At 44.6% G+C, this 13,821-nt stretch overlaps 1 protein-coding gene and 1 pseudogene across 2 annotated transcripts; one reads left to right on the forward strand and one right to left on the reverse strand.

Moving 5' to 3' along the window:
* Positions 1–5,648: 5,648 nt before the first annotated feature.
* On the reverse strand, positions 5,649–6,142 carry LOC144710104 (uncharacterized; annotated as a pseudogene).
* A 2,227-nt stretch (positions 6,143–8,369) lies between these two features.
* LOC144710196 (putative E3 ubiquitin-protein ligase XBAT35) lies at positions 8,370–11,567 on the forward strand. Of its 2 annotated transcripts, none has more exons than XM_078583894.1 (10): positions 8,370–8,522; positions 8,620–8,730; positions 8,827–8,941; positions 9,707–9,787; positions 9,920–10,008; positions 10,268–10,350; positions 10,432–10,513; positions 10,622–10,727; positions 10,809–10,894; positions 11,016–11,567. In XM_078583894.1, exons 2-10 carry the CDS (start codon positions 8,629–8,631, stop codon positions 11,415–11,417), a joined length of 1,146 nt encoding a protein of 381 aa, XP_078440020.1. In that variant the 5' UTR covers positions 8,370–8,522; positions 8,620–8,628; the 3' UTR covers positions 11,418–11,567. The 2 variants fall into 2 exon arrangements, with proteins under 2 accessions (XP_078440020.1, XP_078440021.1); XM_078583895.1 differs by having other exon boundaries at positions 10,625–10,727.
* Positions 11,568–13,821: the final 2,254 nt, after the last annotated feature.

Here is a 13,821-nt window from a genome sequence, read left to right on the forward strand (position 1 = left end):
CATTAGTTGTTGGAAGGTACTCGGTGTGTTTGAGAGGCCGCGGCATAACCCTGCACTCATATAACCCATCTTTTATCTTAAAGACAGTCTTCCATTCGTCTCTGGGACAAATTTGAACCTAATGGTAGCCAATTTGAAGATCTATCTTTGAGAAAATATTGGATCCAGCCATCATGTCAAAGAGGTCGTGTACGCGAGGACTGGGAAAATGGTACTTGATTGTTATCTTGTTGATGGCATAGCTGTCGCAGCACATGCGCCACGTGCCATCCTTCTTCGGGGCCAGGAGAGGGGGTATTGCACAAGGACTGAGGCTCTCCTGGATGAGACCCTTCGCAAGAAATTCTCGGACCTGTTGTAGCAACTCCTCATATTTCTACAGCTCATTCAGTAATGGGGCAGATTTAGTAAGGTTGCACCGGACACCAGATCGACGGCATGCTAGACGTTACGCATCAGCGGTAGCATGCCGGAGAACTCATCCGGGAAGACATCACCAAACTCCGATACGAGGGCCTCGACCTCGGGTGGTCGGGGTACTATGGGTGGGTCTGTGGGGACGTCGAGAGTGACAGCAACGCACAACGACGTGTCGTCTATATCGGAGCCCAGATCGCGGGCGAACAAGGGCCCTCAAACGACCACTAACCCTATGACATTGGTCGTGGCTGGCTTGTTCGTTGGCTTTATGGTATATGGGTACCATATAGCCCATCGTCTGTGGTAGATAAACAAACAGGTGTTCATCCTTCCGGCGAGAGTGACATCATGCTCATATAGCCAGGGACGGCCTAGGATGATGTTCCCCACTTTCACAAGGAGTACGTCACAGAGGATGGAACGTGACATTAACGCTTCACCGGTAGTGAGGAAGCGTCGATCCATGATACGTCATAGGGAGTTAGATGGGAAATGGTGGTTAACCCTAGTCGGGGAACCATCATATCGGAGATGGTATTAATGCAACTCCCACTATCGACGAACAACTTACACACCTTGTCATTCATCTTGACGTAGGTGTAGAAGATCGAGGTGCGGAGTGACACATCTACCATCGGCTCTGGCCTTTGCGCTACTAGGGCAGACCTGGTGGGTGGAGCTGTCTGAGATGGCGGCCTCATCCTACTAGTGCTGGGCTGGTCAATAGCGATGTTGGCCAAAGGTCGGCCGGTAGCTCTCTGAGATATGGGTGGAGTCGCTCGGGACTTGGTGATCTTTATGTACCCAACGTGTCCATCGGGTTCCTCATACTCAAGTGCAAAATCCTCGTCCACATGGTAATGGCCATCATGTGGGGATTCCATGTTGTCCAACTGGGCTTGGTCGACGTCTCATGTGTCGATCATTAGCCCCGATGAGGGGCATTAGTTGGCCCAATGCCCTCTTCCCTCACACTTGAAGCACGTTACGTGAGCCTGCCTAACGGTGAGGCTACGGGCTAGAGTATTACTCCTGATGGCCCGAGACTATGGGGTAGACCCCATAGAGGTAACGGGGGTGGTTCCTTGCCCCCTGGTGGTCTGGGTAGCCATGGTGCAGGTTGCAGTTAAGAACCTGATTGCATAGGGCCTGCCATGGTGCGGAGATACGCTCTTGGCTCCTTGGATGGGTCCTGCCAAGGTCGATGCTATCGACACGATCCTCCTCGTCTGCGTCGTGCTCCTTGGCCACGGGCAGTGGCAATATGGGGTGTTGTCTCGTCAATGAGAGATTTCTCGTGCAATCGGTGACTCGTCTCGCCCTATCTCCGACGCCACTAGGGTGTGCATCACCTAGTGACCGCGGGGAACCACGTGGGGATTGCTCGCGTTTACGGGGAGCGTGAGTGTGCTCGAGTGGCCCGGACGATTCGGGTGCACCCGTCTCGGCGGGTGCGGTCTGCGTGGGCTCCATTGGTGGTTATGTCGGACCGGCCATGGGCGTTGCGGGACATGGTTCCAAGAGGGTCATAGGGTTACCACTCTCATCATGCGAGGGTTCAGAACGTCACGCAGAGGTAAAACCTCCGTGCTCGGTCTTCCAGCTTGATCGCGTTTATATGGCCATCACTAGGGTAGCTATATGAGTTTTCGAACGGTTGCGGATGATGCCAATGATACGCCGGAGATGTGCTGTGGGCGACCACAACATGGCTCTGATACCAAGTTGATGTAGGACATTGTCAGGACGTCGTCCGATCAACATATAATGTGATGGTTCGATGCCCATGAAAGATGGAGTTATCGGACTACGACAGGGCGTCATCCGACAGCAAATCCAAATGATGGAATAGAACAATGGGATGCAAGATGCAAAAAATTATGGTACGTGCAAGTGCTGACTAACGGTGAACTCAGACTCCTAGGGAAACGATGTAGTCACCCAAGGTGGTAGGTTAGACCTCTCAAACTTCATCTGATGGGTCGAAGATGAATACGGTGCCGAACGGGGCAGGCCTGCATGGTTTTGCTCTCACGAGACGGGCGAACTCGACTCGTACCAAATAGGTAAGATCCTCTTGTAATCCTGCGTTTTTTTGCTCAACCTGTCCCTCTCACCTACGTCTAACACGAGCGCGGAGGAGGCAATATGAGAATGGAATGAAGAAAATAAAAGACGGTGGCAGAGTAAACGTACCTCGTCAATGTTTGCTGACCGACGATATTGGCTTCGTGCGCTTCGCCTAGTGCGACAATGTTGGAGACGGGGAGAGCTAGAGCACGAATGGGCGGGGTGCCAGGTGGGCAAGAAGAGGTTCGGTCGGGTGCGCGGTGATGGCAATGACGTGGAGTACAAGTGCGGATGGTGGCTTGGGCTAACAACGGCGGCCTGGCGCCGAAGGGCCTTGCAGCAAGCAATGGGCACGCAAACCAGCCAGGTGGCGAGGATAGCGTGCAAGGCTGCTAGGTGCCATGCACAGGTTGGCAGGTGCCAGTCGCAGAGACAGCTGTGGCGTTTGGCGCAGATAGCGGCTGAAGTGATAAATCAGTCGTCGGACGACTCATGGGCGCAGGACGGGCGTGAAGGAGGTGTCCCCGACCGCGACGGCGCAGCAGACGCGCGGGCAGTGGCACGGTTTAGGCGCGGCATAGTGGCGTTCAGGCATGCGCAAGCGGCGTCGAGCGCGAGCATGCGAGGGTCGGCTGTAGTAGGCAGCTCTAGGCGGCTCCAGGGCGTTTGCGCTCGTGAGCGAGTGGCGTCAATGGGTGTAAAGCGCGGCACAGTAGTGTTCGGGTGCATGCAAGTGGCGTCAGGCGCGAGCGGGCAAGGGGCGGCAGCTGCGGGTGGCTCCGCGGTGATCGCGCGCATGAGCGAGCAGTGTCGCCACATGAGTGGGTGTGAGCGGCGGCGGCTGGCGGCTCCGTGGCGTTGGTTCCCCTTTTCCCTTCCTTCTCCTTCTTGCTCTCCTTCATCTTCCTTCTTTCTTCTTCCCTTCTTCCCTTCTTCCCTCTAGGATTGTGACCTTTCAACATTTAACAAACTTGATAGATTGCAAAGAACGAAAGGTCAAAGGGTGAGAGTTAAGGCACCCACCCTTTCCCTTTTATAGGGGGGAGATGGATGGGCCCTTGCAAGCAAATAAAAGAAAGAAAGAAGAGAAGAGAAATGCCCTAGGCCAATTAGTGGGATGGAGGGGAAAATCCTTATAGGTTGGATTTCCCCTTGCTACAGTGGATGAGTGAAGGGGTGAGAATAAAGAACAGAAGGTGAGAGATAAAAATGAAAGAAAAGGAAAAGGAAATGTGGATGAAAGTTTGAATGAAAACAACGATAGAAGCGATGATAGCTTGCATGTTACTTGGGATATTTGAATCCGGGTGTGTGTGTTGTCGCCTTGGCTTGTGTGGGCTCGACGCAAACTGGTAGTGATGCCAATGACGATGATGACGTCCCCGAAGACGATCCTGGGGGCTTGGGCTGCATCGCGCCATCGATGGGACCTGTTTATTAGTCAACGTCATCTCCACATACCCTTACTCCTTGTATTCAAGTTCTCGTGCAATGTACTGCCGATGTTCCATTTCACAACTGTGACTTTTTCTCCTACCACATCCGGTCCCACTCGAGTCCTTCGTCCATAAATCTCACATATCCCATCTCCTTTCTTGGATGTCTTTTTACGCACTAGGTATCCTCCCTCTCTGGCTCTCTTAATAACTCCTTTTGGTTTGGCAGCAAATCAGCCACCTGGCATACAATCAGCAATTGATCCGTAGGACTAGTAATAAATACATACATACCCATATTCTCATTAAGGCATTTAGTTGATAACTCAATATATGATCAAATCTAGAATGTAGGATTAAACATAGATAGGATAAAATCTAAACCAAATGATCAAGCATAGATATATCAGATATGTTCTGTATGATTCAATATAGGCAGGATTAAGATCTTAACATACATGGTAACATGACAAAAGGCCAGGAGGATGTGAACGATCAGTTATAACGGTCATGATTAAAACATAACAGTTTCTATTGTAACCTTAATTATAAATACGAACCAGTTGTAAAATATTGATTAGGAATATATAACAGATACAATTACCTTTAACTTATGAGACATGGTTACCTCTCTCTCTCCCCCCCCCCTCTCTCTCTATCATGTTCTGTTTCTCTTCTCTCATTCTCTTATTATCACTCTTGCTTCTCATGGAACTGTCGTTTCTTTCAAGGTATCAAAGCATCAAGGCTATGCTTCTATGTCGAGACGCTAACAATCTTGAATTATATCGTTGATTAATCCACACAGATTACAATAAATTGGTTCATATTTATAGTTATAGAATGATACTAATTATTGTAATGTGTTTGCTTTAATGATAGCCATTATAACGAGATAACGACTATATTAGAACAACTAAGGACCAAAAATTGACAGTAGTATTTCCTATTCTATGTTTAATCCTAGCTGCTAGATTTGATCTTATTCTATGTGAGATCATATTTTTAATCCTAGCCGTCTATTTCTCATAACGAGTATATTATATGTAGTTTTACTATCTCATTTGTTTAAGGTCCCTATTGACTGGCGCGCTTATGCCCGTGCTGAATGTCGCAGGGACTGTTGTTTTCTGGATTGAGTTGTAAATGTATATATGAAGTTCTTTCAAAACCTCTATGCATCTCCGTGATTGTCCCATGAAGAAGGGGCAACTTTCGTGTAGATTATAATTTGATGTAACTGTTTAGATTTTCTCTCTCTGAAAGACTTATCTTAATGGATCTCTTCTTGTTCCTCAATCTTCTAAGAATGCGGAGTTGTATTTTTGTGAGTTCTCTTTCCAAACATTTCAATCAAGACGACAGGTTTTCAATCTTAATGCAGGTTCCGTCATCTAATCTCCACTTACATTACACTGCGCTCAAACAGTTGAGCGATTGCTGGCCAGCTACTTTGCAGAACCTTAGAATGGAAGAGAGCATAGATTCATTCTTTTTTTCAGACCCACTCAAATGGGTAAGACCAGGACAAATAAAAAATAGTGCTCAACCGAGCCAACAAAGACCGTCAAACAAACCATGGAACATTGTTTGGTCGAACCGTACGAGGTCGGAATGAAAGACTACCTCACCTTCTCCAGGTCTAAGTGAGAGTTGCTTTATTTCGCTTTTTTTTCTTTTTTATCTTGGAAAGGTGACCAGACTTGCTCCACAGTATGAGCCTCATACAGAGCCGCACCCTTGGTACCTGTAGTAGGACAAAGGACTTATCGCGATATCTGCGGACTGATTCACGATGTCTCCGTTGCTGACGTTCGTCAAGCACGCCACATGGATTTTCCATGGTCTTCTTCGGCTAATGAGACCTTAATCCCAAAGCCTTCGGAGTATCTTTTTGATAGGCGCCTCTATCTGTATGGAATTGTTGAAAGATCCTGTCCAGTTTCGTTCACAACCTCTTTCTGCCGCTGCCTTCCGACCCATTGGAGTATGCAATGAAAACTTCCGGACACTCATGTACGATCGTGTGATTGCCTCTTGAACGTACGATGGCACGTTGCTCCGACCTGAGCTATGCAACAACGAGATCCCCCTTGATCCTTGCTGGTTGTGCTGATGATCCACCAACATACGCTAACTTGGGGACTTCTGACTCCAGCTATTCAAAAAGTCTCCATTAGTTGAACCGCATCTAGTAGACTCCCTATTCCGCTCATCCCCTTCGTCAGGAATTATCCTATTCCCTGGTAAAAAGGGTTGGTTGGATGTGGGATCTACTCCAGGAGGAACGGTACGAACACAGATAATATCATCACGACCTCTGGGTACCGCTAGGAATTCTTAACACCATTTCACCAACTGGCATTACCTGTGCTTTCGTGTCTCTCAGTGTGGTCAGCACTAGGTATTTCAGAGCAACGAAGCTTACACCCATTCCTATTGATTCATCCAATACTTTGTATCAAGGTTAAGGAGTCAATTGAGCATCTCATCTCCCCTTTTGCAAGTTCTTGCAGTTACTTCGTAACCTGAACAGCGAAACCAGTAAGAACAAAAAGCTTAATTATGTAAACATATGACGAGAAACAGATAAGAGGCATTCGTTAGAATGTTGGTTATGTTTACATAATGGCTTCCATAGATGTCGAGGGGCTGACCCAAAGTAATCGGTAAGCTCGAACCGTCTCCGTTTAAGTACCATACGAGGAAGGTTCTGCAAGAACTTTGTCTACCATGGTTTGTTGTTCCAGTCCAGAATCAACAATCTGGGGCCGGGTCACTAGTAAACTACACTACCTATGAGATAGGGGAGTTTTTCAGCTCCTTCGAAGATCTTTTTATTTCTTTAAACGAGGAAAGTAGAGTGCTGCTCGACATTCCCTAAGGCCAATGACCGAGTCGAACCATCATTCCTGGATTTTCAGTCCCATGCATTTCCATTAAGTTACCTAGCCAAACCCGCAACTCATGTGGCAAAGTCAAATGGCATCCTTCCCTGCTCCCACTTTTCCTACGTATCCGGTGGTGGGCACAGCGCTCTATACGACTGGCGGCGGGTTACCAGAGCAGAGAGGAGGGGATAACATATGTACGTCATTCTTCGTAATGATTTACTTGACTTTGATTTTATGTAAACATAACATTTATTTAATTTCTCGCAACGTGGCTTCTGTTCATAAACGGCTACTGGACGAGTCCTCAACAGAAAACGGCTATTTCAGAGATTCTGAGGTCGTCGGGCACGTTCAAGAAGGGCTTCGTTCCGTTGTCCCGGGGAACAGGGAGTGGTGTGAATGGCTTCTCCCGAAGAGAAATAGCAGCCCTGATCAAGATGCTTTGCTTCTGGCGACACTTCTGGCTCTATGAGGAGCCGTTTCCCACATCGATGTCGATCATCATCGATCTATATATTCCTTAATTTCCAGAATGAGGCTGTGGAACTGGCGCAAAATACGTCAAAGAGAACACCGACGGAGAGCTCAACCCCGTCGAAGAGAAAGTCAAACTCTGATGGCCCTTAGACTGACGGCTTTGATACCATGTAAATATGCTCAAAAGAGGAAGAGGAAGATGTAGAAGAAGAGGAGCGAGAATAGAGATAGATGGGGAGGGTCAACAACAAGAGTAGAAGTCAGATCGTTGATCCTTCTTATTATTGATCTCATTTCAAATCGGTTTGTATTTATATGCATAAAAGTTAACGGTTAGGAAATAGGGAGTTACAAGTCCAGATCTGTAACTTCCTATCTTAGTTTAGTTGTAACCATTATATTTCCCAACGGTTATGTTTATGATCCAGATTTAATACTCTCCATTAGATCTAATCCTATCCCTCTGTCTTTTTATATGTAATCCTATCGACCTATCCATCTATTTCTGTTAACAAGTATAGATACATGTTAAGTTTTTACTAATCTATTTCTTATTTTAAATCCTAAAGGTCAACGTCGGTGCGGACGTGGCCTTGCACTCATCTTTACGGTCTACCCTTAAAAGGTGATCCGACGGCCTCGGTTCGCTATGACGTTCCCTAGTTGAATCTCTCACTCCCTTTCTCTCTTTGTCTCTCTTTCAGAGTGAGGGCAGTAGAAATAAAAATCAACCTTCAGGAGACGTGGGGGGGACGCTTCAGATGACGGGCAGCCGCGGCTGACGGAGCTCCGAGATAGGATGGTACGACCTTATTGATCATCTTGTTAGAAGCCCAAACCAGGCAGACAATGTGGGAATCTGCAACTCTACAGCTGGAGGCATCGGTAGCCAGTTGTGTCTTGGGATGACTTTCATCATCCTATGGCCGAATAAAATAATAAGCGTATTTTGAAGTCCTCGTGTGGTTAACGCGTCGCAATTTTGATACGGGGAAACGCGCAATTCAGTTTACTGCAACTTCTTCTCCTTTACGCCAAGGACCAGATATTGTTAAATTAATGTAAAATTCTCTTTCGTTGGAGATGTAGGCTTCTGCGAAAGACCACACTCTCTTATAAAGTCAAAGCAGGCTACATGGTCCGCAATTAAGATTCGACCCCATGAAACAACTGATCTGAAAATTAGGGGAGAATTTGACACCACGACTGAAGTTTACTTCTCTAGGTCCATCTCTTTCTCCTCTCTCTATCTGTTTCTCGACGACCAGGTCCTTCTGCAACTTTCCTTCTCGCGTTCTCATACTCTGTTGTTTATGTGTCAGTAAAGGGAAATGGGCGCCGAGCAGTCGAAGGAGCGAGAGTTGTACGAAGCGGTCCGCCAGCTCGACATGGACGCAATCAGATCTCTCCGCGCCCAGGGAGCTTCCCTGAATGTAAAATTTTATTCTGTTTTTTCTCCTACAGATTGTTCAAAACGTAGTTCTTTGAGAAAACTAAAGTCTGTGCTGCTGTTGATTCTATGAACATAGTGGATAAGTCCTTCAGGAAAGACGCCTCTGATTATCGCGTGCTCGGCCTCTCGTTATCTTCCAGCGGCGAATTTACTGCTACAAATGGGTGCAGATGTGAACTTTTACGATCCAGGTGCGTCTCTCTCTCTCTCTCTCTCTCTCTCTCTCTCTATCTATCTCTCTATATCTTCTCTATCTATATCTTATCTATCTATCTATCTAGCTATCTATCTGTCTATCTAGCTATCTATTTATCTGTCTATCTAACTATCTATCTATCTATCTATCTATCTATCTATCTATCTATCTATCTATCTATCTATCTATCTATCTATCTATCTATCTATCTATCGATTTATCGATCTATCTAACTATCTATCTATCTATCAATCTATCTATCTATCTATCTATCTATCTATCTATCGATTTATCGATCTATCGATCTATCTATCAATCTATCTATCTATGTATCGATCTATCTATCTATCTATCTATCTATCTATCGATCGATCTATCGATCTATCTATCTATCTGTCTATCTATCTATCTATCTATCAATCTATCTATCTATCTATCGATCTATCTATCTATCTATCTATCTGTTATCTCTCTATCTATCTATCTCTCTTGCTCTCTCTCAATCTATTCATCTCTCTCTCTCAAGTAGCCTTTATCTGCCTCTGTCTGTTTGTCTATCTCGAACTCTATCTCTTTCTAATCATCTCACTCGATTGCTTTCTCGTTCTCTCTCTTCTCCCACCTATCTTGCTTCGTTCTCTCTCGCTCGCGCTCTTTCCCTCTTTCTTTTTCTTTCCTCGCTGTCCTTTTCATCGTTTTCTGTTTGAAGTCTCCGGCTTAGCATCATCCGTAGAAAAAGAATAATCAATTGTGGTGACAGATTCACGTGTCGGGACTGCTCTTAAAAGAGCGGTGGAGCGAGGCCTTGAGGAGACCACAATCCTTCTCCTTTCACACGGAGGTAGTCAGCCATTCTCCGGCTTAACGTCAAACTTGCGTTCACCACCATGGTGAATTTGTTTTTGTTGTGCATGTGGGTATCATTGATTTCATCGTTGAGGGTAAAATTGTGATTGGTCGTCTTTTATTAAAGCGAATCCCCTTCTCGAGGATATTTTTCGCCTGAATTCTCTCGATGCAGCTCGAATAGTAGGCCGCGCCAGCCTTGTCCGCGCAATCGAGGTATTTAAGAATTTTTTTTGAAAAAATTGATTTTTAATTGGGTGTTAATTGGTGTGAAGCTAATGAATTACTTTTACGCACAAGCACTCTCTGGGTAGAAATAATTTTATCAGTCAACCAATGCGGCTACTAAGCGAAGATCTTAGTCCCCGATTTCCCCTTTTGTCTACTGCAGATAGACACAACAAGAAATAAGATCCTGAATAGCTGGAAGTTTTTTAACGAGTCATTGAAGCATTTTCTTCGTGTTTTGTCTCAGGACAAGATCTGTTTATTTTCCGGCTTACTACTGGCGACCTCCAACCCTGCCAAGGCATTTTTTGTATCTTCTTCAAGCCTCATGTAATAAAAGATGTATCCGAGAACTAGACGAATATTAGACAGTTTCGTTCGACTTTGGGCCTTAATATTTCATATTGGCAGGTGGGCCGTAGTCCTCCCCAGCGACTCTTCTCTATCCAGGCGAGTAGGAAGTCTGAAGATCGCCCTTTATACCAACAGACAGGTAAAGTGGTCATAGTTCATCGAAACCCGCCGACCCCACTTTGGAAGTACAATCCATCTAGCCTCTTTGAATCTATGAAAAAAATGTTGGACTTTAATCTTAAATTAGCAGTCCCCGAGGCCTATCTGGATCGTTCACCCTAAGAGGTTCACTCTTAAGAAAGCTGATTTCAGCGGACCAAACGCTGAACTGATTTTCTCTCACCAGGGCTACGGTGAGCAGCTTCCCATGAGTAGTGTCTGGTTGTAACTGTGATTCCTTGTCATCGAATAATGTTTGTTTCTTTCATGAGTAGGCGCCGAGCTAAAGCTTTTTTCCACGAATCCTGAGAATTCGACCCAACTACGGCTGCTCTACGATACTAATCCGGCAATGGCAACGGTAACTCTCTCGCTTTGGTTGGGAATGAAAGGGACGACAGTCGGAACGGTGACCGTCTTCCGTCCACGAGCCATGGTTGTGGATGATAAATCTTTTCTTGTAATTTATCTTCTGTTTTCAGACTAACGCTCCCCCGTTTGAGATGGCGGGAACGTCAACATCGTCGCCATTGACTGTGAATGCTCCTTCGTATTCTTGGGAAAGGAATGACATAGCCAAGGCCATCGCCGCTTCTATTCGATCGGCCATAGATGAAGGGATTTCACTGTCCGACCTCACCCTCGACGAACCCGCGCGAGAGGATACATCGCCTGCAAGGTGGAGCGCTACAGCTGAGGCCGGCCGGAGTGGGGATAAATCCTCCTGTGTTGTCTGCGCAGACCGCTCTCCTGAGGTAGTTTGCGTCCCTTGCGGACACGTAGCCGGGTGCATGGAGTGCTTAAGCGAGGTCAAGAGAAAGGGGTTTGGATGCCCAGTCTGTCGCGCTCCCATCGAGCGAGTCTTGAAGATCTATACTGTCTAATGAAGAATAGGAAACAGGTAATTCCTTCTCCTTTGTTGATTGTGGATTTGGGAAACGATGATGTGAGATATTTAAGAGAGAGATTATGAGTGCATGATCCTATGATGGTCAGATTGCCGATGGCAATGGACAAAAAGTTTATTTTTGATATTCCTGATTCTCCATTTTCGAAAACGATGTCAGAAGTTTAAGAGATATCAGATGAAGAAGATAAAAGGTGAAACACGATTGAATCAAGAAGACCGTCGCATTCGATCATAATCCCGCAATCATCAGTTAGTACACTGACGTGTGGTTACTTCAGTAATTGCGGATCAGTGTGGGTAAGTTGTCATTATGGGTCGAGAGATAATATTTATAAGGATTACTGAAACAGTTTGGTAAGGAAAAAATTAATTGAAGGTTGGTTGATGACTCAAATAGTGTTGCCTAGATTCCTGACGAGTGGAGTGCCAACTGTGAGTTGAGAGGTGGCTCCGCACTAAGAAACATATTTGATTGATAGTGAAATATTTATGAATACTAGAGGATAAATTTTTCGAGTAAAATACTATTGGACTTTGGTTTTCGACTCGAAAGAATATTCTTACACTCCTGAAGAAAGATTAATTGTCTAAACCTTAGTTGATAGGCGACTGTTGAAGGGTCGTAGCTAGACTTGGAAGGAGTGAAAGAGTTTACTTGTGAATATGGATTGTTGTGGCATTATGGCTGATTGCATCGAAGTGGCAGACCAAGGTCAAGAAATTGCACTCCATATGGTCGGGTCATGTCGAGGAGGAAATGTCATCCAGGAAAAAAGCCACACCAAACGGCGATGAGAGCAGCAAGTGAGTCTCACGAGGTCAACGGGAGGAAGTTGGAATGGGCTTCACTGACGTTGCACTGACAATAAGACGAGTGTGTGTGTGCTTTACTGGCGAACATATAAAAAAAAGTACAGAAAGTACTTCTGACTCAGTTCTATAGAGTCTACTTGTGATCTATAGAATGTGCAATGTCAGTGTATTTCATGGACTATCAGAAGAACATATAACATATTAATATTAGTGAAAACACACTCATCATCAGCTTCTAATATAAATCAAATTTCATATTCCAAATACAGAGTTAAAGTGGAACGGATGCATAATGTTTTACACCACCTATTCCATTAATCCAGCCAATAGTTTTATTTCCTATATTTGAGGGTTTTGCTATTGTGATAACATGCACTTTAAGCACCTTACTATGACCATATTTACATATTTATTTGCATTAAATTAATTTTATATGCATATTATCAATCCTAAAATGATAACCTCTGTTTTTAGAATGATATTCAAAATTTTCTGTACTTTAGTGTATTTTTAGGAATTTTGATCACATGAAATTCCGAAAGAGTGTCATTTTTTGTTTTTTCTAGAATTTTTCAACATAAAATTCATGAAGATCTTTTTTTTTTTGGTAAAAAGTATATTTATATATATTCTTTGGGCTTTTATCTTATTTGACGCAATTTTTATAACATAATTTAAGTCCTTTGTTTTTGACACACCGCGTGTCACCGTTCCATTGGTCAAATGGCTACCAATCAGAGTATGGTATAATGATTGGTTGGCGCCAATCATTATGCCCACTTAATGAATGGCCATAGCCAATCATTCCGTTACGCCATTATGGCATTGCAAAAAGTTATGTCATAATGGCATTTAAGATAAAATAATAACTTTCTACAGTTTTTCTGGTGTAGGGCGATGTGGACCAATCAAAAAAAGACAAGCGTAGAGACCAAGACGTGAACATTGAAATATTGATTTTTTTTCAGAAATCAACAACGATGGTCACGCATGGTGACACATGTACATGTGGCACACATGTACATGTAAAGTGACACATGTAAATGTGTCACTTTCTGATTGGAAGTCCAAGAAGACATGATGACATGGCACGCGCTGAGGCGCTATCACGTCACATGTGGTTTTCATTTTTTATTTAATGCATTCCTTTCTGTCTCTATGTTCTACTTTCCCCTAGAGATACACAAGGTGGCTTTGAAAGACGCATGCAAGGAAGACGATGTGAGGAGGAATCTCAATCATCTGATACTCCAACTAAAACAGAAAAGAGGAAAGAAACAAATAAAGACAAGGAGCGAAGAAAATAAGGGCTAGGATTTCACTAAAGTCAAACCATGACATCGGACGACCAACATAACCAATTGAGCTTAATTTTTCAGGGTTACTTCACTTCCCCTTCATGTTTCCTTTCATCCCCTCTAATCTATAAGTAGATGCATGTATCATTGTCAAATTAATCTTTAACCTGGTTCCTAGTCATTTAGGCTGGTTGAAATATAGTGAGATTTGAGATTCACCAAGTGTGGTCTTGTTGTCTTGGGTGTGTGTGAAGAAGCATAAAACAA

Source organism: Wolffia australiana, chromosome 12, assembly GCF_029677425.1.
Source record: "Wolffia australiana isolate 7733 chromosome 12, ASM2967742v1".
Lineage (NCBI taxonomy): Eukaryota > Viridiplantae > Streptophyta > Magnoliopsida > Alismatales > Araceae > Wolffia > Wolffia australiana.

Coding starts and splice junctions, on each gene's coding strand:
- LOC144710196 (XM_078583894.1), top strand. CDS start 8,629: ATGGGCGCCGAGCAGTCGAAGGAGCGAGAGTTGTACGAAGCGGTCCGC. Junction 8,942..9,706: donor TGTGAACTTTTACGATCCAG/GTGCGTCTCTCT, acceptor TTGTGGTGACAG/ATTCACGTGTCGGGACTGCT. Junction 10,728..10,808: donor TTTCTCTCACCAGGGCTACG/GTGAGCAGCTTC, acceptor TTTCATGAGTAG/GCGCCGAGCTAAAGCTTTTT.